The 23,802-nt window shown below is 36.9% G+C and overlaps 2 protein-coding genes across 4 annotated transcripts in view; both read left to right on the plus strand.

The window, feature by feature from the left end:
• Positions 1–118: 118 nt before the first annotated feature.
• Positions 119–3,267, plus strand: rmi1 (RMI1, RecQ mediated genome instability 1, homolog (S. cerevisiae)). Of its 2 annotated transcripts, none has more exons than XM_067394048.1 (2): positions 119–182; positions 1,489–3,267. In XM_067394048.1, the coding sequence occupies exon 2, from the start codon at positions 1,512–1,514 to the stop codon at positions 3,144–3,146; it is 1,635 nt and encodes a 544-aa protein (XP_067250149.1). In that variant the 5' UTR covers positions 119–182; positions 1,489–1,511; the 3' UTR covers positions 3,147–3,267. The 2 variants fall into 2 exon arrangements, with proteins under 2 accessions (XP_067250149.1, XP_067250148.1); XM_067394047.1 differs by having other exon boundaries at positions 141–380.
• A 3,568-nt stretch (positions 3,268–6,835) lies between these two features.
• Positions 6,836–23,802, plus strand: part of ntrk2a (neurotrophic tyrosine kinase, receptor, type 2a) — a 58,869-nt gene continuing 41,902 nt past the window's right edge. Inside the window, exons 1-12 of one of the 2 annotated variants that reach the window (XM_067395413.1) lie at positions 6,836–7,317; positions 7,703–7,777; positions 7,870–7,941; positions 8,092–8,160; positions 9,365–9,507; positions 13,902–14,038; positions 14,963–15,095; positions 16,383–16,682; positions 16,777–16,803; positions 17,199–17,210; positions 17,306–17,343; positions 18,894–18,993. In XM_067395413.1, coding sequence (XP_067251514.1) covers positions 7,112–7,317; positions 7,703–7,777; positions 7,870–7,941; positions 8,092–8,160; positions 9,365–9,507; positions 13,902–14,038; positions 14,963–15,095; positions 16,383–16,682; positions 16,777–16,803; positions 17,199–17,210; positions 17,306–17,343; positions 18,894–18,993 — 1,312 coding nt within the window. In that variant the 5' untranslated portion in view covers positions 6,836–7,111. The remainder of the gene's footprint in view (positions 7,318–7,702; positions 7,778–7,869; positions 7,942–8,091; positions 8,161–9,364; positions 9,508–13,901; positions 14,039–14,962; positions 15,096–16,382; positions 16,683–16,776; positions 16,804–17,198; positions 17,211–17,305; positions 17,344–18,893; positions 18,994–23,802) is intronic. The other variant, XM_067395414.1, reaches the window with a different exon arrangement.

The raw sequence follows: 23,802 nt of genomic DNA on the forward strand, positions 1-23,802 counted from the left end.
ACCAATGAAAGCACCTCCCTCCACAAAGGAAACGCGCTCTGATTGGCTCAAACCGCAGCATTACCGAAACTGCAGCAGCGTCACGGACAATCATTGGTCAAATGAAACGACAATCTTTTATGACCGCGTTCATGATTAGCACGACTAGTCTTTCAGAAAGTACAGTTGTGTTTTGACATGAGGTAGGTTTAATTGTGATGTTTCTTTGTAAGTTATTCCATGAAGTGTCAAAAAAGTAAATTAGTCGCTGTAAGGGAATCACAAGACGACCTGTAGTGTAGGTTATGATAGCAACACATTCACTAGAACAAAGTGGCGCTCTCTAAAATTAGGCACCATGCAGTCTGCACAGGAATAAAGATGGAATTACTCATTTTCTGGTAAGGTATCTACTTTAACTAATCATAAAAAGGATGTATATACTATAGTACAGTGCAGTGTTATACGGTATAGTATAGTAAGTGCAAGTTATTTGGTTTTATTTTAAAAAATGAAAAAATAAAAATGTTTTCAGGATATAATATATATATATATATATATATATATATATATATGAGAGAGAGAGAGAGAGAGAGAGAGAGAGAGAGAGAGAGGATATGCATCAAAGGTGCAATATGTAAGAATTTTGCAGTAAAATATCCAAAAACCACAAGCCAGTGTTACATATTTTGTTCACTTGAGTACTTACAATATCCCAAATGTTTCCAACTATTTGTAAGTCGTGAGAAAACTAATTATTGTTATATAGCTCAACACGATTAGTCTTATTGTTTAAAACGAATTTTCTTGATTTTTTTTTTTTTTTTGCGAGTACCATGCTTTACCATGCCTCAGAGAAAAACACTATTTTGTCAAGTAGCTAACATAGCATAATCAGATGCAGCTTTATTTTTAGTAACAGTAATACAGCATTTTCTCCATCATACAATATGTTTTAAAATTAATTGCATGCCATTTATCAACACAAACCGTCCAGTATTTAATATGATAGAAGCATTTAATATGAAATTGATCTATCTTACTGCAGTGTGCAACAGTGTCTCACAGCAGCCGCCGAGCGAACACACAAAGTAACGTTATAACATAATTTTCAACACTCTCAAGTGTATCTAATATGATAAACAGAGCTGTGTTACCTCATACTCATGACCGGAAAAGCGGAAGCGGCGCCAGCGACTGTGACATAATAAAAGTTCTGCTGCTTGTGAGGCGTGTGTTGTGCAATCGCTCCAGCTCCCACAACACTCGCTCCTGTTCTGCTTCATACTACAGTAACATTAATAATCGCATCCATGAACATGATTTCTTCCCGAGTCCTATCCCAATTGTTTTCCACTGGCCGTGAGGTGAAGACCACATGTCCCAAGTTTCCGCACTATTGTTTTGAATAAGCCTCTAGCGGACAAGAAATCTTACATATTGCACCTTTAACTCTTTATTTAAATCCTAATTCTTTACTATATATTTGCCTCTTCTCATGTTTAAAAGATAAGGCTCTAGGGTTTAAGAGGATGTCCGTGGGTGAAGTCCAAGTTACCCAGGCATGGCTGCACTCTGAATGGCACATCCAAGTCCCTCCTGCCTGGCTGGACGCTTGTGTGAACTGGATAAAGGAGGAGGCGGATAGAGAATCCTTGCCTCAGTTGCAGCTGAATCAGCGAGTCTTGGAGCAATGGCTGCTGACGGACCTGCGAGATCTGGCCCACCCAGTTCTCCCTGAAGGAATTTCGGAGGCGCTGAAGACACAACTGGACAGCTGTTACTGTGTTCAGATGGACTCCATACTAGACATCAGCCAGCCTGCCTACACTCAACTGCAGCGTATTCGAGGCACCGACTGCTCCAATGATCAAGTCTCGGCTGTTACGCAGGAAACGCAGAGGCCATGGGAGGCCAAGCCCACTCGCATGTTGATGTTGCAGCTCACGGATGGAGTGCAGAGTCTGGAGGGTATGGAATACCGGCCCATCCCGGCTCTGAGTACCAACCTGCCTCCTGGCACGAAGCTCCAGCTAGTTGGGCCGATCACTGTCCGTCTAGGGGTGTTGCTCTTGAAGGCTGAGAACGTGAAGGTGTTAGGCGGGGAGGTGGAACAGCTTTTGGAGATATACTCTCAAGGAAGAGTGCTTTGTGGGACACTTGGTTTGCCTGAGGAGAACCATCCACAAGGTGAGGAACCGGATGACCGGGAGCTTCTGGCCAGCGTAGAGGCTGTGGGAGATCATCAGGTAGCCGACAGCGGCTATGACAGCCTAACTTCAGAAGCTTCCTCCAGACCATCTTACCATCATTCACAACCCCATCCTCAAGTGATGCCCATTTCCAGGGAAGACAACTGGGATAATATGGATGAAATTCCAGATGATGACTTCAGAAGTATTCCAGACAATTTTGATGATGTTCCACAAAACGCCGCTGACGATATGATGGACTACATTCCTGAGGACTTTGATGACATCCCGTTGGAGGAGCTGGACAGTGTGATGCGCCCGATAGATTCAGAAGTCTTGCCAAGTATTCGGGAACACTCTGAAATCCAGCAACCTGACTCAAAGTTACCAACCCAGCCCAAAACGGAAGAACTTAATCCTCTAAGTTTTCGCTCCAGAACTCCTCGTAGCAACACTCACCAAAGCAGAAACTTAAATGAAGCTTGTGATACATCTGGTGCAAGTTCCTCTACAAACACCGTAGAGTCTTCTGGTTGTAAACGAAACGCACATGCTCCCACGTACCTTTGCACACTACAGGCAGGCAGTTGGCCGCCCGCCAGCATTCAGGTTTTTCGCCTACAAGCTTTCATCGTCACACTGGTGGGAAAGTTGCGCATTAGTGGCAGTGCATGGAAACTGGAGGCCACCATATCAGATGGAACCGGGTACTTGGACGTGGATCTGTCTGACGCCATGCTGGCCAATCTCATTGGCTTCTCGGCAACGGAGACCCGAGTCCTGCGGAAAGACCCGGCGAGACGCGGTGAGGTGGACAGTGGGATACTGCATTGTCAAAGAGAGCTGGTGGATATGTGCTGTATGATGAGCGTGCAGGTGGATCAGACGGGCAGAGGAGTCGTGTTGAGTGTCAGTCCGCTCTCTGACAGAGAATGCTCCGAGCTGCAGAAAAGAGTGAAAGAGAGGAGGAATTAGGCACTACTTAATCTCTTGACTCTCTTTTTAACCTAACCTCACAGTGTTTGTACTGATTCAGTCAGTGGCTTCAACAAGATTTGAGTGGAATAACTTGTTTTGGTTCTCTCAGTCTCAAGAAAACTGCATTTCAGAATTCATTGTATTCTATTTTCATAATTGTTTTTGTTCAATTTTTGTGTTTTTTGTATTTTAATGTCTTCTGTGAATATTAAAAAATAATAAAGAATTCTAATTTCTCTTTTTTTTTAAATTTCTAGCACAATTTTAATTGTTACATTTTCTAGAGAAAATGTAAGGTGTTGTAAGTGGTTGCCAGGGTGTTGCTATGTGGGTTCTATTGTGTTCTGCGAGGTTTTAACATGTTTCTTTATTAGAAAAGTAATAGCACACTTTTCCCCAAAAACCACATAATTTGAAGTATTAATATATCAAGTATAGTCATAACGAAGTGCAGTTGTAACACTGGACGTCTTTCCAACTTTTGTAATGAGATCCTTTCAGTAAACATTTTAGAATTTTTAATTTTTGTGTAATTTAATTTATTGTATTTTTCAATTTTATTTTGATTGGTTTTATTTCTACTATATAATTGGTAGAAATGTATAACACTGCTATGCCAAAATCACCTCAGCTGCTGACATGGCATTAGAATTGTCTACTAACTAGCATGAAAATCTTTCCTCCTCATGCATGTTAGAACTCTCATCATCTGTGCGCACATTCACATTAGCATCTTATATGTGCATTGACAATTTCAAGCATGTGGACCACATTCCTGCAAATGTGGGTTATGCATTTTTGCATTTTTATTGTGAATATATCAGTATTCCTGTCCGCCCTGTTAAAAAAGAGAGAAAAAACAAACAAACAAACAGCTAAGAAGTTTAACTGGTTTTCCAGTCCAGTCATAGCTGGGTGATTTAGAGGGGATTTAACCAGCTAAGACCAGCCAACCAGGCTGGTTTTCAGCATTGTAATCATGAAAACCCAACAGTGTCTGTTGAAATGACTGCTTTGTCTTTCTTGAAGTAAGGTTTTTAGGAAATGCTTTGCTTAGAAAATCAGGCAAACATCCAAGATGGTCAGTGGTAACACAGTTTGCACTAATGCTGGTGGAGGAATGTATTTGTCACCACTGTGAAAATGAGCAGAAAGACATAAACATACTGAACTAATATGTATACATTCAAAACAATATGAAAACAACCAGAGTATAAAATGTGTCAGTGAATGAGAATTAAAGGTAGGCCTAATATCAAATGGAAATGTGTTTGAAAATCCGTCATCCTTAATAAGAGTGATGCTTGCCTTTAGCATGGACTTCATAAAAGTCCTTAAACAAATACCAATGGGCACCGGTAGATGGCAGCAGTGGAGTGTAATTCCAAGCACATCCCAAATGGACCATTTAATGAACCAGATTGGACAACCAGCTTTTTTCTGCTGTGTACATAAAGGTACCTGCTAAAAAAAAAAAAAATGTGGAAATGTATGCACAATTCAAGACCACAACAAGGCAGGGCTTTCATAATGAAGTATCTCTTGTTTTAAGTAATACCATACTCCATCTGTTAAATTTAAGCAGATAGTAGTCCTGGCTTCTTCATCTTTATATTTATGGTTTATGGTCTTGGCCTAAAAATACTTGAGTGTCATTAACTGAGTGCACGTAAATTGCCCCTTCACGAGACTCCCACTGTGCTCATCTAATTCTCCTTTGATTTATTTTCCCGCGTCGTGCGTCAATCCTGACGTCATTAGAGTGACGTTTGACCGGGTGACGGTTGAGCGAGCTGCTGTTCTGAATCGGGTCATTAAAACGATTCGTGAGTGCCCTTTTGTGTAATTATGAGCGAGTCATTATTCGATTCGTTAAAATCTGTTTGTCGCGCTCGACCGAAATAAATATTAAAGTGCTTTGTTCAAATTTTCTTGTCCACAAGATTTTAGCCCTGATTTTCCACTCACCGGCAGTTAATGGCGATCGCAAAAAGATGAAAATCTGAGGTAAACTGGTGACGCTGTTTGAAATATCTGAGTGAAGTGCTGATGCCCGAGAGATATTTAGGCTATATAGAGGTAAATAGATCATTAATTTCTTATCATCATCATCATCATAAACAGATATTAACCTAGCCTTATAAATATGAATAAAATAATATTTGGAAAATATTTAGTTTCTATTATGTTACATTAGGCTATTAGCCTAAGTTTTTTCCTGCTCACTATAATTTTTAGATGTATTATTTATTTTTTAATCAATTTACATTATTAATTTATTTATTTTAATTAATTTTTTTGTTGTTGTATTAAATTATGTATTTAATTTTTATGATTTATTTTCACAATTTTTACACTGATTTTCTTTAGACTTTTCCATGGATATCAGAAAACTGGGAGCGACCTAAGGGAACGAATCGAAAACTGCGAGTCAGTGCATGGATGAAACGAGAACAATTCATTCATTTAAAAAGGCTGCCATGTGTCTGTCTGGTTCTGTGTTAAAGGATTAGTTCACTTTCAAATTAAAATTTCCTGATAATTTACTCACCCCCATGTTATGCAAGATGTCCATGTCCTTCTTTCATCAGTCGAAAAGAAATTAAGGTTTTTGATGAAAACATTCCGGATTTTTCTGTATATAATGGACTTCAATGGCCTCCAAACAGTTGAAGGTCGAAATTAGTTTCATTGCAGCTTCAAAGCGTTCTACACGATCCCAGATGAGGAATAAGGGTCTTATCTAGAGAAACCATCGCTCATTTTCTAAAAAAAAAAAAAAGATGCGGAATAAGGGTCTTATCTAGAGAAACCATCGCTCATTTTCTAAAAAAAAAAAAAATTAAAATTATATACGTTTTAACAAGAAATGCTCATCTTGAGCTCTCTTCTTCTTCTCTATTTGAATTCCGGCAGTGTAGACACTGCTAAGTGTATTACTGCCCTCCTCAGGTCAAAGTGTGAACTAAATTGTCATATAAAATATGCTATTGCAAGTATATAACAATTAGTTCAAACTTTGTCCTGTGGAGGGCAGTAATACACTAAGCAGTGTCTACACTGCCGGAATTCAAATATAGAAGAAGAAGAAGAGAGCTATTTCAAGATGAGCATTTATGGTTAAAATGTATAAAATTAAAAAAAAAAAAAAAAATTAGAAAATGCGCGATGGTTTCTCTAGATAAGATTCTTATTTCTCGTATGGGATCGTGTAGAACGCTTTGAAGCTGCACTGAAACTGTAATTTTGACCTTCAATCGTTCGTGGTCCATTGAAGTCCACTATAGGGAGAAAAATCCTGGAATATTTTCATCAAAAACCTTAATTTCTTTTTGACTGAAGAAAGACATGAACATCTTGGATGACATGGGGGTGAGTAAATTATCTGGAAATTTTAATTTGAAAGTGAACTAATCCTTTAATTAGTGGCTGTCATTACCAAAATCTGAGCGACATTTCTCCTTTAAACAGCTGTCCTGACTTGCATTGATAAATGAATCACAACATAAATATGCGATTTATCTATACAGCAGTGTAGCCTATAATCCACACGCCTTAACTTAAACTATTAAATCGGTGTAAGGATGTTGTCAATAATCAATAAAGTGCTTTAATGATCTCTTCTCCTCCTCTCGTCGTCTCCTCCCCTCAGATGCGCTGCGCATCATCCAGCGCTCGCGCTCCCTCACTTCAGCACTCGCGTTTCTCAAGAGCGCGTCTTCTGTCCTTCTCCGCTCACCCGGACGCGTCATTGAACGCCAGCATCATTCTAGGTAGAGCGAGTCGTACAGAGGCAAGAGGAGGAGAGGAATACGAACACTTCACGTAGATAGAAGCCCGAGACAAGGTCGACTGAGTCTTACGATCCGTTTTGCGTGTCTCCAGACGCGGGCGCGTGTGTTTTGCGCTGTCTCCACGAGTCGGATTCCAGGGGTCTTAAATCTGGAGGCGAGGACCCGGGGATGAGCCTGCTGTCGAGGGGCTTCGGCATGTCGGGCTGGGGGCTCAGTTGGGTTCTGATGCTGCTCGCGCTCTGGAGGCCCGGTACCGCTTGTCCGGAGCCCTGCACGTGCACGGGCGTTCGGATCTCGTGCGTGGATGCGGAGCGCAGTATTGTGGCTTTTCCGATGCTGCAGTCCGAGGCAGAGATGGAGAACATCACAGACATGTAAGTCATACAGAAGATGCCAGGGGTCACTGAAGATGATGCATGTTGTGTCAACTCTTTAAAACAGACAGCCAATGAATTACAGAGTCATTAACTTGCATAATTGTGCCTGATTCTATGATTTATTTGGGTTGATTTATTGTACATGAATTACTGTGCCAAAGTAATTTCATAAGTACAAACCACATTATTATTGACATTATATTCGCTTCAGTGCGAATGTTGACAGTTTTGCACAAATGTTTGCAAAAAATAATATGAATCTGATGTCATTGAAGACATTTTGATGGACTTCAGATTAAGTTGCTGTAACAAATCACAGCAGAGCATCATTTAATCAAGTGTGTATTACCCTGGATGACAATGTTCTTGTTGCTGTTTACAGATACATTGCAAATCAAATCAGTTTCACATCCATTAATGAAAAAGATCTCAACTTATACCGCAGCCTCAGAAACTTGTGAGTACTAAAATGTGGAACCACTTTTATAGTCTTTTTATGCTGTCTGTGAGATGGAAATTCGTGACATCAGTGTTTGTCTTATCCTACAGAACTGTAACAAACACACGGCTCACGTATATTTCGAGGCAGGCCTTTCAGAGCAACCTGAAACTACAATATCTGTGAGTGTTTTTGGTTTTGGAGGAGTTTTGGTTGTTTACAAAGTTTCATTTTAGCAATATGAAATAATAATTTGACCTATTAAAACACATGATATTGTAGGAATTTAGTATATGTTTCTTTGTCACAGCTGATATTGCCTCCTTTTACAGGAATCTCAAAGAGAACAATCTGTCGTATCTATCCTGGAGGACGTTTCATCACTTAAACATTTCATACCTGTGAGTCTCAGAATGTTTATGGAAGATATATTATAGTTACCATTTAGTGTACTTAAAAGGTCAGTTCACCCCAAATTTCTGTCATTATTTAATCACCCACATGTCCCATAAGACCTTTGTTTATCTTCAGAACACAAATTAAGATATTTTTTATTAAGGTTTTTTATCTCCTATAGAAAGCAACGTAATTGCCGTCATTCAAGGTCCAGAAAGGTAGTAAAGACATAGTTAAAATAGTGTAATGAAGTGACGAGAATACTTTTTGTGCGCAAAAACACAACAAAAATAATGACTTTATTCAACAAATTCATCTCTCCTCTGTCATTCTGCTAACGTTCGGCGTTCTGACGTAGAACCAGGAAGTGCTGAACGTAAACAACGTAGGAGAATGACACAAAAGAGAAGATATTCTTGAATAAAGTCGTTATTTTTGTTTTGTTTTTGCTCACACAAAGTATTCTCGTCACATTTACTCACAAATTTCCTCAACATGGCGACAGAAGAGCTGTCAGTCAATGAATGGGAAAATAAAGTAACTTGAGTTACTTATTTGAAAAAGTAATTCAGATATTTGTTGTAAATTTAAAAGTGATCCGTTACTTTACTAGTTACTTGGAAAAGTAATCTGATTACATAACTCGCATTACTTATAATACGTTACCCATATCCATGCTATGAAATTTGCTATGACCCTGGACCACAAAACCACTCATAAGGGTCAGTTTTTTTAAACTGAGATTTATACGTCATCTGAAAGCTGAATACATAAGCTTACATTGATTTATGGTGGTTTGTTAGGATAGGACAATATGTGGCCATTTGAAAACTATTTGAAAATCTGGATTCTGAGGGTGCAAAAAAATCTAAATATTGAGAAAATCGCCTTTAAAGTTGTCCAAATGAAGTCCTTAGCAATGCATATCCACTCACAAAATTTTTTTTTTGAGATATATATATATATATATATATATATATATATATATATATATATATATATATATATATATACAGCTCTGAAAAAAAAATGTATTGTTGGCTATTGCTACAAATACACCCTTGTGATTTATGACTGGTTTTGTGGTCCACGGTCACATATACTGATTATGATGTAGTTTAAACAGGTTATATGTAGAGTTATTTGGGTTGAATACTGCATGTTTCATGGCACTGTTATAATACACTTGTATGCATTTACCTCTTGCAGGTTGCTGGCAGGCAATCCTTTGCAGTGCTCATGTGAAAACATGTGGTTGAAGCAGTGGAGAGGAGAGGAGGCCGAGGAGCTGCTATGTGTAGAAGAGGGAGGAAAGAGGAGGGCTCTGTCTATGCTCACACTGCCTAACTGTGGTAAGAATTAGTTGATAAAGAAATATATGGATAACACAATCTAAACTTTACTTTTACAGGGGTCATATCATGATCAATCAAATTTTTCTGAGTAAGATATACAGAAGGAGCTATATGCAAATGTAATGCAACTATTAGAACTCAAATCTTTAGGCCATTTATTGAAACAAGATTGCAAAAAAACATTCTGTACTTACCCAACTTTCTGATGTAAGACAGACACAGTGAGATAATATGAAGCTGGTTAGATTATTGTTAGACTGTGATTCCTAAACTAATGATAAATGCGTAATATAAGCAAAAGTTGGGTCAAGCCTCGTACTTTCTGGTGCTGAAGGATCCCAACGTTTGGAACGAGGGACTGAATTTTGTTTTTAACAAGGCTCCTGATCATTTCAGTGGTTACTGTTAATTTCACCATAGATTGTTTTGTGGACCTGTCATAATGTATTATTGACTGCAAGGATGGGACAGTTAAAAACTTTACTGGAATCAGCATTGACCCACAGCGCAGTGCTGTATCCTATTTCACATGCGAGAGTGTGTTTATATAGAATTATAAAAAGGAAGCGCAGCAAAAATGCTGTTGAAATTGAAGGATCAGAAAGAAAAAAAAACGATGAGGAAAAAATTTGATTGTGGCTGTTTTGGTGAAAAAAGTACATGAGTACACCTGAGGGGAAAAAAAATAAAAATAATAATAATAATAAATAATATATATGGATAATTTGCATAATAAACTGCTTTCAAATGTGTCTTTACCAGTGTTAGTTTAGTATTATTTACATGCTATTTTAGTATTTATTAATAGTAATTCATTAATATTAAGTATTAGTAATTTTGTTATGCGCTTTTGTCATTTTCATAATGTTTTTATTCTATTTAGCTTCAATTTATTGTTAATAATTCAACTTTAACTTAATTTATTTCAGTTAGTTGCCACGGCAACATTTCTAAATATCATTTAAGTTTTTCTAATTTTTATATTCTATTGTATTTCAGCATTATTTAAATGACTGAAAATGATTTATAACATTTTAGTTTTACTTAACAACACCGACACTGGTCTTTATTACAAGCTTTCAAGAATAGAATGTCAACCAGATGTGTTTCTGTGACGAAGCCAGTTGATTAGAAAGAATTAACTAAGACAATCCACTACGGCCTGGATAACTTGCGGTTTCACTCATATAATATTCAAGACTGAAGTTTAGGTTTGTTTGTTTGGTAAGATGTGATTTGTCCAGGCTGTAGTTTTATGGCTGCGGCTTGAGACGCGGATCATTATTGATCCAAAGATCAGCCTCCAGCCAGGCCTATTTTAAGCAATACCACAGCAGAAGGCCCTCGAGGGAGGAAGAGAGAGAGGGAGGAAAAGGGAAAAATAGAGACAGACGGGGGGATCCCCAGAATGCAAAAACACTGAGACATTTAGACTCTGCTGCGAGCGTCTGCTGGCCTGTGGCCAAGTGCTGCCTTTCTTTTCCATTTTTTGTGACATGAAAGAAAATAAGCTGCTCCATTGAATCGTTTTAACTTACCATTGTTTTTGAAACACCTCGAGTGCCAAATGTACATGATAGATTTTAGTGGAAGTGAAACTTGTTGCAGTTTAATCCCAATAATTATTCACTTGCTCTTATGTCATTCCAAACCTGTATGACTGAAAAGAAAAGAAGACATTTTGAAAAATGTCTTATGGTTGTCTTGAAAGTCAGTGTGGTCCAGTGATATTTTAGACCCCACTATCTTACATTGTATGTACAAAAAACACTGAAAACGTCTTCAAAACGTCTTCTTTTATGTTTCACAGGTTTGGAATGACATGAGCATGAGTAAATGATGACAGAGTTTTAATTTTTGGGTGAATTGTTCTTTTGAGATTAGGAGCTGTTATGGGAAAACTGTTTGTCCGGTCAGAACAGGCTGAAGGTGTGTGTTGTGTGGTGGATATTTACAAAAAAAACTTCAAGCATAAAAAATAGTACATGAGTCTTGAAATGATCGTAGTTGCGTGACCTGCAGTTTCCTGAGGCAGAAAGAGATAGCAGGGATGCGATGATAAGGATGTAACCTGCAGCAGCCCGGGAGCAGATGGAGATAGAGATCTGATTTGGCTGTCCATTCATGACAGAGACAGTCAGAGCTGTCTGCACTCTTTGGCCTCGAATTTAGTGGGTGCGCCTAGCGGGTTAGAATGGCATTCCTGTGATGCAGATGGAAAAGTAAAAGTGATGTGATATCTGCTAAATAAAATCAAATATTATACACTTGGGTGTCACTTTAAATCTACCCTGAAATCGCCTGTTAGAAAATAAGAAATAAAGTATATACAATTATAATATAATATAATATAATATAATATAATATAATATAATATAATATAATATAATATAATATAATATAATATAATATAATATAATATACAGTAATCTAATATTAATAGATTCTGAATATACTTAAATACATCACAAAAGTTGTTTTTGAGAATTGGTAAAATGTTTTCAAAAAGTGTTCATGTTAAACTACAGCTACAGGCTTAATTTTACTATGCAAAACAAAAAAATGCATAAAGATACAAAAGATATATGAGCTTTTGTATCTTCACTAATATTTTACTGGTTCTCTCTTGTTTTAGCATGTGTTCATAATTTTTTTGGACAAAAATGATATCCGCACAATTTGGAATGTTTCATTGTGTTATCACAAATAAAACAATTGACTTAAAGTTCAAATACGCAAAATGCTTACAAAACCTGTAAAAATATTTTAACAATACTTGAATAAAGATGACAAAAAAAAGAGAGAATTTGAAAAATGTTTTTAAATTCATGTGAATTTTAAAGCTGCAGTCCGTAACGTTTTTTGGTTAAAAATGATCCAAAATCAATTTTCAAATCAAGTACATAACCAGCCAGTGTTCAAAACTATCTCCTCACCTTAGCCCGATTCACAACGGTAAGCTTGTAATAATGTTTTATAATAAATATCAGTACTGGTGGATTTCCGCGGGAAATTCGAGCATGCAGTCGTTCATCTTTGCGTCATTATGTCACATCTGTTTACATAAAGAACGAGTCCCAGCTAGTAGGCTATGTGGCATGTGAGGATGCTGCTGGTAGCGGATCATTTATAGCCTTTTCTCACAGCAGCTGGAATAATTAAACTTATCATTTTGATGTTGGATTGTAATCCAGAAAGGTCCAAATGACAATCATCAGTGACAAATGGAGATTCACCCGTAGTCAAAAGCAAAAGAGTTCGGACTGCGGAGTGGCTACAGAAAGTGAAATCTACATGTAACGCTAATACACACTAAATACACAGTCACGCAATGCTGATGTTGTTAACAATAACAATTTGAGAACAAAGTATAACAATAATAATAATTTACACGGTTTGACATGATCCGAGTTAAGCGATTGTTAGAATTAATCACCATTGGCACCATTTCCTCAGATGGTCAGAACAAAAGTAGCAGACGTGTTACTTGTTCAGATGACATTTTCTGGGGAAAATTCTTATTTTGGTCATACTTCCAAGACAATAATATGTGATTTGAAGTACAGTATCAAATTGAATCTCATTCAAAGCAATATAATATACTGAAATATAATATAGACTCTGAATATATATTGGGTTTGTTTGAGAATTTGTAAAAGGTTTTCAAAAATTGCAGTAGCCCCACACTGCAGAACACTCGAGATCCAGGGGGTGGAGACGGGTAGATTTGGGGACATGTAAAGTGGGAAGAGTTGGATCCGGATACAGGGGGTGGAAATGGGTAGATTTAGGGATATGTAAAGTGGGAGGAGTTGACACTTGACATTTGACTTGATATTTGATATTCAACAGTATTCTTGACATTTATTCAACAGTGCTTCTGATCTGCCTGCATTGACAATATTCTTTAAGAGCTGCTGTGCAGCCAAAATGTATGTACCAGTTATCAATGTAAAGCTGCTTTGACACAATCTGCATTGTAAAAAGTGCTATATAAATAAAGGTGACTTGACTTGACTTGATTTGAGTTGGATCTGGATCCAGCCTCACCCCTGGATCTCGTGTTCTGCAGTGACCATCTCAGTTAAGTAGCCCTATATGAGGGAAATTTGAGCAGAAGTGAGTGGATTCAGACACAGATACAGATAATATTGTTCCGTATGTATGTCGTTACATGTATCATGTCCTGAATGGCAAACTACTGCCAATCTGCCGATTCAGACTGAAACACATTTTGAAAAATCTGATTTCAAACCACATATGTTCTAAGGATATTTTTTTATCAAAAACTAAGACAACCATACTGATTAACAATATGACATTTTTTACTTAAATACTTTATTGTTAATTAGTGTATAAACCTTGTGTTTTGTGGTGTGTTTTGTTTCTAGTTCTCCCCACTGTGACTCTCACTCCCACTAAAGTGACCATGAAGAAAGGGTTAAATGTGACGCTGATGTGCAACACCTCAGGAACGCCCACGCCTAGTCTCAACTGGAACACCTGCAAATTAAATTCAGCAAACGAGGTAATACAGACCTTCATCTCTAAGTTGATTCAGTTGTAATTATCAGTGGTTGTTGCAGTTTCTTTTCATGTGAATTCTGCAAGGAGACTGTGGGAGTGTGGGTAGCCACACCATTTAAATTCACTATTTTCACTAGTTTGTTTGGTCTTGCCACAGCATTTTAAAATTGTATTGCAAACCAGTATTGTTCAGTCATTTGGCATTTTGATGATACATTATGAAAGTTATGCATTATGAAATCCGTTTCTTATGACATTTGCTTTAGATTTTTGCTGAGAGTTTTGCTTTGAGTAATTATTTTAACACATATAATATATGATATACACATATATTTAACCCATATAATTTATATGATAATGTATGAAATAGGGATTTTTTTGTTGATTTTTACATTTTTAGGCTTTGAATTATGGAATTGGACGAAAACAATACACACATACACACAAAAAATGTTTTTTCCACCATCGGTTAGCCAACTGTGCTGAGAATTCTGGGCCGAGAACGGTTTGTAATCATGCTGAACCAAGCAGATCTGGAAATATTATAACCAAAATTATTCCTTACCATTCTTATAAATGTTAGGCCCGACGGTGGAAGAGTGGCTAATGTATACTGCAATTTGCAAACCATTTTCTTAATGTGGCGTAACAGGATATTCACAAAAACAGCCATGTCCGAGCTATTGGTTAACATTATCCAATTGGTCATCTGCCTAAGTGACGCCAATGGAAAAGGAAAGTCATTTCAGAGGAAAAGCAAGTGATTACATTTTGATTAAATATAGTTTTCTTTGGAATAACATTCAACAATGAATTGTTCACAATAAGGCTAGGAATCTGTATTAAGACTGTAAATAGGGAGGAGTTCGATTGCATAGACTTTAAATAGAAATGACATTGACATTGTTGTAACTCACACCCCCAGCAAGAACGCTCAGGTCAGATGTTAGCGCTCAAGCTCTTGAATGTCTCTTCACTGGACAACGGATGCAAAATCACCTGCAGATCTGATAACATGGTGGGAGAGTCTGAGGCATCTGTGCATCTGGACATACTGTGTAAGTAATCAAGAGTAACACACAGCTATAATACCAACATGTTTTATTAGAATTATTACACAAGTCTGGGATACTGCTATAATTACCACTCATTTATACCGGATATTACATTTATACTTTTTATTATACACACTACCCAGGTAGCTACATTTATTTGATACAAAATACAAAAAAGCTGTAATATTGTGAAATATTATTGCAATTTGAAATAACTGTTTTCTTTTTAAATATATTTTAAAATGTAATTTATTCCTGTGTTCAAAACTAAATTTTCTGCATCATTACTCCAGTCTTCAGTGTCACATGATCCTTTAGAAATCATTCTAAAATGCTGATTTGCTGCTTAAGAAACATTTATTTTTTTATATATTAATGTTGAAAACAATTGTGTCGCTTAATATTTTTGCAGATACTGTGATGAATTTTCTCCCCCCAACCTATCAGTGTTTATTTGTAATCTTTTGTATGAATTAGTTTAGTCAAACATTTCAAGTTAAAGGGGCTATATGTAGGAATGACACCCAGTGGTCGAAATAGGTACTGCAATCCAAATTTAAAATATTGTTTGCATCGCACGCTCCTTCAAAGACGCGGGTTGCCAGCTTGAGGACACGCAACAAGAGGAAGTGCAATTGTCTGTGTTTTAATATGCTGTCGTTCATAGAGATTTTTAGATGAATGCAGAGGCTTTTTAGGTCAGGTAGAATCTGCGATTCTCTGACCCAATTTATTTGCTGGTTTCCATGGCTGCAGTACGCGGTGTTTTCCGCCAACTGTCAACCTATGATGTCGAATAACTATTGGATAAACTGGCAGCACATGGTTTCACACAGACCAAAACAAAGACAGACATTCCGAAACGGAACACACATTTCAAAGTAGAATGTCTGGCTGTAGCATTGTTTTTCTGAGAAACAAGTCGGTGAACTTAGCATGTTTCATAAATATCTGCAAACATATTAGGGTATTTTTATGCTTTATTAAAATGAAAATCTTACATATAGCCCCTTTAAGAACAATTAAAATGTATGAGTACGAAATAAAAATCTGTAAATTCTGCTTACTTAAACTGAATTTCTTAACTTCTCAACTGATTGTCTCAAATTTTTTGAGTTTTGCCAACTTATTCATGTTTACAGTAAATGTGTTACGAGGACGCTGAAAAATAAAGTGTTACCTGATTCTTTAATCATCAAATAATACATTTTAATAAGACTAAAGCTGTAAAGCTACCATAAATAATTAAGTATTTCAGTTATTTATGTTTGTTCATGCTTGTCTTGCCAGTTCCACCTGTAATCAGCAAGCTGATGGATGCTGTGTCAGACCACCATTGGTGCATTCCCTTCAGCGTGTCGGGCAACCCAGAGCCCAAACTGAGCTGGCTATTAGAAGACAAACCCGTAGAAGAGGGCAGCTTTATCCATACCATGATCCACGATTATTCAGAGGGTGAATACCACGGTTGCTTACAGCTGGACAGTCCCACACACATCAACAATGGAAAGTACACACTGCTGGCCAGTAATGCATATGGAGAGGACAGCAAGGCAGTATATGCTCATTTCATGCATGAGCCATGGAATGGTGAGTTGAAATTAGCATGCAGCCAAATCAAAACCGTTTCAGTGAATGTGACTCAGAACTTGCCTTTTTTTTCTTTTTCATGTTTATTCATCAGAATCAGTTACTGATCCGCAGTATTACGGTGAGTCTTGTTTAAGAACTTAGAATTGAATTATGCAATATTATGAATGAATAAAGTCATAGTTCACCCCAAAATGTAGATTTTGACATCATTTATTCACACTCACATCATTTCAAACCCATATGGGTTCCACACAAGAAAGTCATATAGGTTTGGATCAACTCAGGTAAGTAAATGTTGACAATTTTCATTTTTGGGTGAACTATTCCTTTTTTTAGGCATTAATTACATATTACATGTATTAATCATAATGTTATTACTTTTTTATTACAATAATTATATATTTATAATTATTATATAATTATATAATTATATAATTATATATATATATAAGAAAATGACAATTCATAATCATTCTTACATTTTCTTCTTCTCTTTGTCTTCTTGTGTGTGAGATCCCACAACAGGTATGAACAAAAGACACAGAAACATGCACATTATAGATGATAGATTTATAATTTAAGATGCACATATATCTTAGTGTTTCTTCTCTTCCAAACAGATGACACTCCTCTTGGACCACCTGAGGACAAAGTTGCTGTGAGCAAAATTTAATTATTCTTCATAATTTCTGTTGACCTTTTACTGCATCAAAATCAAAAACCAAGTCTGTGTGTTACATTGATTTTCACAATGCAAAGTGGAGTGCCTAAAACCCTGTAACAAAATCATTGTAACACACCCTCAAGTGGCTTTTAGACTTTTGTTTTAAATGGCAGAAATAGCAATATGATAATTGACACTTAGTTTTAATAAATGGCTACTTTTATTAATATTAATATTTGGAATAAACAAGTAGTCCATTAGGCTGTTAAAGGGATAGTTCACCCAAAAATGAAAATGATCCCATGATTTACTCACCCTCAAGCCATCCTAGGTATGTATGACTATCTTCTTTCAGACCAGCACAATCAGAGTTATATTAAAAAATATCCTGGCTCTTCCAAGCTTTATGATTGTATAGTGAGATTTTGAAGCCCAAAAAAGTACATTTTATCCATCCGTCATGAAAGTAATTCATACGGTTTCAGGGAGTTAATAAAGGCCTTCTGAAGCAAAACATTGGGTTTTTGTAAGAAAAATATCCATATTTAGAACTTTATAAACTATAATATCTAGCTTTCAGTAATGGCTGTACACGAGTCTAGTTCTGGTGGACGAGTGACCTCTGATGTGACGAATTACATAGGACGTAGGAGTAGCGTAAGCTTAGACGCCTCTCTGGGTTCAAACAAATAAGGCTATGCAACAAACTCAAGCTCCTCTTCTCTTATATCGAAATTCTCCAACATTTTTTTGAAAAACTCTTGTTTTAGACTTTCTAATTTGTCTTCTGCGCTTGTTCATCAATATGTCTTGCGTCGGGTTAGAGGTCACTCTTCCGCCGGAAGTAGACTTGCTTATGGCCATCTGCCGGAAGCTAGTTATTATAGTTTATAAAGTTTTAAATATGGATATTTTTCGTAAAAAAAACAAAAAAAAAACAAAAAGCATTGCTTTACTTCAGAAGGCCTTTATTAACCTCCTGGAGCCGTGTGGATTACTTTTATGATGGATGGATGCATTTTTTTGGGCTCCAAAATCTCATGCCCCTTAACTCCCATTATAAAGTTTAGAAGAGCCAGTATATTTTTTAATATATCTCTGATTGTGTTCGTCTGAAGAAAATCATATACACCTAGGATGGCTTGAGGGTGAGTAAATCATTGGATTATTTTCATTATTGGGTGAACTATACCTTTAAGCTTGCCACATTAATATGTAATGTATGTTTATAGTCATTTTACAACAGCTTCAAATACATTTCAGCCAATCAGAATTAGTCTAAACCATTAAAAAAAAAAAAAAAGTACACTTTTATAAATTTCATCAAATGACAGTGTTAGGGCATCAATACAACCTGGAATTAAATAGATTAAGCCAACTGTGATGTATGTTTGTGACCTAAGATGCCCAATCAGTTTTTAACATAGTAAACTCGTATAAGAGAAAATTGTCAAAATCTCATCCTCATGGAGAGCAAATTTTTTTACCCAATGAAGCTTTGAATGCACTGACTGCTCTTTGAAGACTCTTCATTCTGCCCATAGGTGTACGTGGTCGTGGGAATTGCAGCAATTACATTCACAGGCTTCATCTTGATGCTTGTCATTCTGAAGTTTGGACGCAACTCAAAGTTTGGAATAAAAGGTAGGCACCTCTCAGCTCTATGCGTGGCTCTGCCAAACCTTCATTAAGGACTGTAGCTTTGGAAAGACATATTGTTCTGGACGGAACAAGTGGGTTTCTTTTGGGAAAATTGAAAAAGAGGAATGCTCAAGGAAGGCTGTGCTTCGACTCTTTAATGAGCTCTAATAATTACTAATACACGCTTAACCTATTATAACATTTGTTTCTGATGGAGTATATTAAAGAGGACCTATAATGCTTTTTTTACATTTTCTTTAGTGTGTAATGTTGCTGTTTTAACATAAAAAAGTTCTGCAAAGTTCCAAAGCACAAAGTACCTCCAACGGGAGTTATTCTCTATATCATTGCGCACTGTTTCTGAACTCCCTGAAACGCCTCCATTGTAGTCTTGACTTTTCTTCCAGGAACAAACACGTCACAATAGTCTTTATTTAAATAATTCCCGGCCAATGCAAAAGCAAATTAAAGGGACAAGGCCTGGTTGAGTTGCATTAGTTCCAAACACGCTCAAAGCGGTTGACCAATCACAACACACTGGTCCAGCCGACCAATCAGAGCACACTGTGCTCTTCAGAAGGAGGGGCTTCATAGAGACAGGAACTAAACAGAGTGTTACTGACAGACTTGGAAGAGAGGAGCTACAACATTGTAAAACAAGTGAAAAATAAGATGTTAATTTTGAACATTGAAGCATGTAAACCTATTCTAGTAGAGGCCAAAAACAAAGATCAAGACTATGTAAAATGGTTTAATAGGTCCTCTTTAAAGTGCACACTAATATATTAAAGTTTGCTTGAATAATCTATGCTGACTGTTAGATGACCACTAGATACTAAAGAGTTTTCTTGCATTCTTGTCTCTGCCAATGGTTTGTGCCTAAACATGACTCCTCTTAAGCCGGGGACACACCTAACGATTAGCTGAAACATTCTAAGACTGAACTGAACACACATACCGATTGTTTCCTTCGACTGGAGCCGATTTATATACTTACACATGAAATCTGAACACCGACTGTAATCGCATACTGAACGCAACTGGCTCTGACTGGACGCGTTTGAGCGCGATCAGTCATAAGTATCAATTCACATTCATTATCAGCCGTTACAATCGTTAAGTGTGTGCGCGGCTTTAGGGAATAAATGTCTGCATTGTATTGTGGAGGGGTGATTATTTTCCTTATGTTTGTTAGAAGATACGTTTTCTTAAGAAAATAGTGTAAAAGTGCAGATGTTGCTGCCGCAATGCTAGTGTGGTTGACAGAGCGTTGCTACAGTATATAGTGGTTAAGGTGCTCTGAGTAGTTTCTATTTCATTGTTTTGTGGTTGTTAGTGTATTTTGGGTGGTTGCTAGGTGGTTACCTACTGGCCCTGGTATGATATTCTTGATATTCTGATTGCTATGCCTTGGGTCATCCAATATAAATAATATTTATATTGGATTTTATCATCAGAAATTGTAGGTTTGATCACTAAAAGTAATTGCACACCTCTTATCATCAAATTGCATAGTTTATTTTTGTCTGTAAAAAAAAACACATGAAGAATTACATAAAGTTTCATACTAAGAAGACACTTTAAAACGAAGAGGCTTTTTTTTGGGCAGTGCAGTAAATCCACCCATTGCAAAATCTGCGTGGGGAAATCTTTCACCTTTTGATTGATAAAATTTGCAGTATGGAACTTTTTTGGAACATTTCTGTTGGGGTACGTAGCACAGTAGTCTAGTACCTAAAGGGCTGAGCTACACTACCTGCAGAACGTTGACTGGTTGAATTGTCACTTGCGCGTGCTACAAGGGCAATGACAACACAAGAGGCGCCATTTTTTTAAATATACAGTGGAAACACAATACCATTGCAACACAATGGGCCCTATCATACACCCGGCACAATGCGACACAGTTCAGCCCGACGCAGATATCGTTTTCACGTCCAGCACTCATGCCCATCTGTTTGCCCATGGCTGTGCTGGTCTGAAAACGAGGTGCGTTCAGGTCCGTTATTGGCGCTTTGCTATTTTGAGGCAACTGAAAACGACTGCACCATTGACCAACTGAAACCTGGTGCAATGGTGCAATATTTTTTTAAATGTTTTCATTTAAAGGGTGTGTTACTAATATGCGCCTATAGATGGATACACAACATGCGTACACTTTGCTTGTTACACAGCAGCAGCACACAAACAATTTAAAAATTACAGGATTCGTCTCTTGAGAAGTGTTCTGTCTTTCTGCTTGCAAATTCTGCAATGTAAATAGCGAATCCCCTATGGTGCAAGCACAACTGGCTTTTAAAGGGAATAGGAGATTGGTTTATTGCAATTATTTATTTAATTTTTTTATGCCCAAAACACACCAATTATTCATTAAGAGACTAGGTACAACCCTTTTGGACCATGTGCCTGGTGCGGCGACCATTTTTTCCATCGTTAAACTATCAAAAGAGGATTCAGCCTAAGTGCACCTGCACCATGCCCTTCAGACCTTGCGCTTAGATCATTAAAATAGGGCCTAATGTCTTCTTGTGACAAACAGCCACATGCTAAGGAGCAAGAACAAGATCTGCTGTATGTCCTCCATTGTTGTTTACTGTCGTCTTTTTTCTTCATGCGATCGCTACTTTCCAGCATACACCACGGCTATCAGGGTATACTGTCCCAAATCGTATACATAAATGTGACCGCGCCTTTAGGGATTTGTTCAAATCACTAACCCTGAGCAGAAGTAACAGTGACGTTTGGTTTTGCAAATAATCTCGGCACTCGTAATTTACTAATTATCCTCTAAAACAGATTTTCAGGTTCATGCTTGAATGTTTTTTATTTCTCCCACATGAATGTGTGTTTGCGTTTGTCTTGCTCCTGACAGCTTGATAGTCATTTGGTCTCTGAGTGAGAGCGTGTGATTGTTTTTGTGGTTTTTCTGAGAGGAAGCGTTGAGTTAGATGTCCTAAGGGGCTTATTTTCGCACAATGGTCTTGAGTGTGTGCGTAAGTGCCTCCTTGGTTGTCCACAAGGACAAAATGCATGATTACTTACTTATATGAAAGTTTCATGCCTGTATTTTTGGGTTCTAAGAGTATTGTAATCACTTTCTCTCTATTTCACTCTATTATTTTCTAATTTAATACGCTTTTGTACTTATACAAATTATATTGTAAGAATAACGATTTGAGTGAAAAAAATGTTTCTAGATTTTGAACCCAGATTTCCAGTGTGTTCTCAAACTTTCGGACCTCACTGTAGATAAACACACAAATACACAAACATATCTCACTGCAGCATAGAGAAAAGCAGACCCCTGCACCATTCAGAGAGGAGAGGAAGTGGAGTGGGAATGGAATGAGGTGAAATTGAAGCCCTCAGGTTCAGGAAGTGTGGGTGTCTGAAGAGATGCAGCGCTCCATCTGCCTGACAGAGAGAGAGAGGGAGAGAGTCAGCAACCTTGTGCTTATCAATGATTCAGAGGGCAGGTATCAGTTTTCTCTGGTTTGGACGAATCAAAAAAATCAATAAAGCTTGTCAAGGTCAGAAGTATCATCAGTCCTGGACTCGTGGCCTTTGGTTAACAATCTAAAGGTGCACCTCACCCTCCTCTCAGCCACTATCCCACAATTCTCCTCTCTCCACCATCAGACGGGGTGGTTTTTATAGGAATGTTCCTTGTTCAAAACAACATTTGAATACTTTGAACATGACTCAAAGAACCATGATTAAAATAATGCACTTATAATAGAAGTCTATGGGGAAAAGCACTGAAAAGAGTAAAAAACACATTGTTCTGAAAGTACAGCCACAAGTGAAATGTTACATCCAATATTTCAACTTCTGTCATGACAATGGAAATCTGTTATACCAGTAACTTTCACATGGATATTAGAAAGAGTATGTTTACATTGGTAGCACTTTACAATAAGGTTCCATTTGTTAACTGCAACAGTTAACTAATCATGGAAAAATACTTCTAAAGCATTTAATAATCTTAGTTAACATTAATTTCAACATTTACTAATACATTTTTCAAATCAAAAGTTATATCTTTTAATATTATTTAATAGACATGAGCTAACATAAACTAGCAATGAATGTACTTAGCATATTTATAAACTAATGTTAACAAAGATTCATACTGTAACAAATGTATTGTTCATTGTTAGTTAATATTAGTTAATGCATAAACTAATGTTAACCATCGGGACCTTATTGTAATGTGTCACTGATAAAAATTATGTTGGTAATCTATAACAGAATGTCTAACCTGATCTCATGAGAAAACAACTATTTTATGAGGTGGTGATTTTTTGAATTTGTACATTGTGAATTATATTGAAATGTATGATTTTATAAATTAGCCACCAATTAGCAAAAATGTAAAACAGCTACACATTGCCATTAAATTGAATTAGCATATCCACCACTAAAAAATATGAATTTACAGCTAAGCACATTTTTATTAATGCTGTAAAATCGATTAATCGTGATTAATCGCATCTAACATAAAATTTAGAAAATTATATATATATATATATATATATATATATATATATATGTGTGTGTGTGTGTGTGTGTACTTGTTTTTGTGAAATATCAGGACACAAATGTGTATAATGACATGGGTATGACATAGGTATTACAAAAAGAGGTGAAATATGAGGACATTCAGCATGTCCCCACTTTTCAAAAGGCTTATAAATCATACAGAATGAGTTTTTGTGACAAAGTAAAAGTGTGCACAGTTTCCTGTGAGGGTTAGGGTTAGGGGTAGGGGTAGTGTAGGGGGATAGAAAATATGGTTTGTACAGTATAAAA

This window comes from Chanodichthys erythropterus, chromosome 9 (assembly GCF_024489055.1).
Source record: "Chanodichthys erythropterus isolate Z2021 chromosome 9, ASM2448905v1, whole genome shotgun sequence".
Taxonomy (NCBI): domain Eukaryota; kingdom Metazoa; phylum Chordata; class Actinopteri; order Cypriniformes; family Xenocyprididae; genus Chanodichthys; species Chanodichthys erythropterus.

Coding starts and splice junctions, on each gene's coding strand:
- rmi1 (XM_067394048.1), top strand. CDS start 1,512: ATGTCCGTGGGTGAAGTCCAAGTTACCCAGGCATGGCTGCACTCTGAA.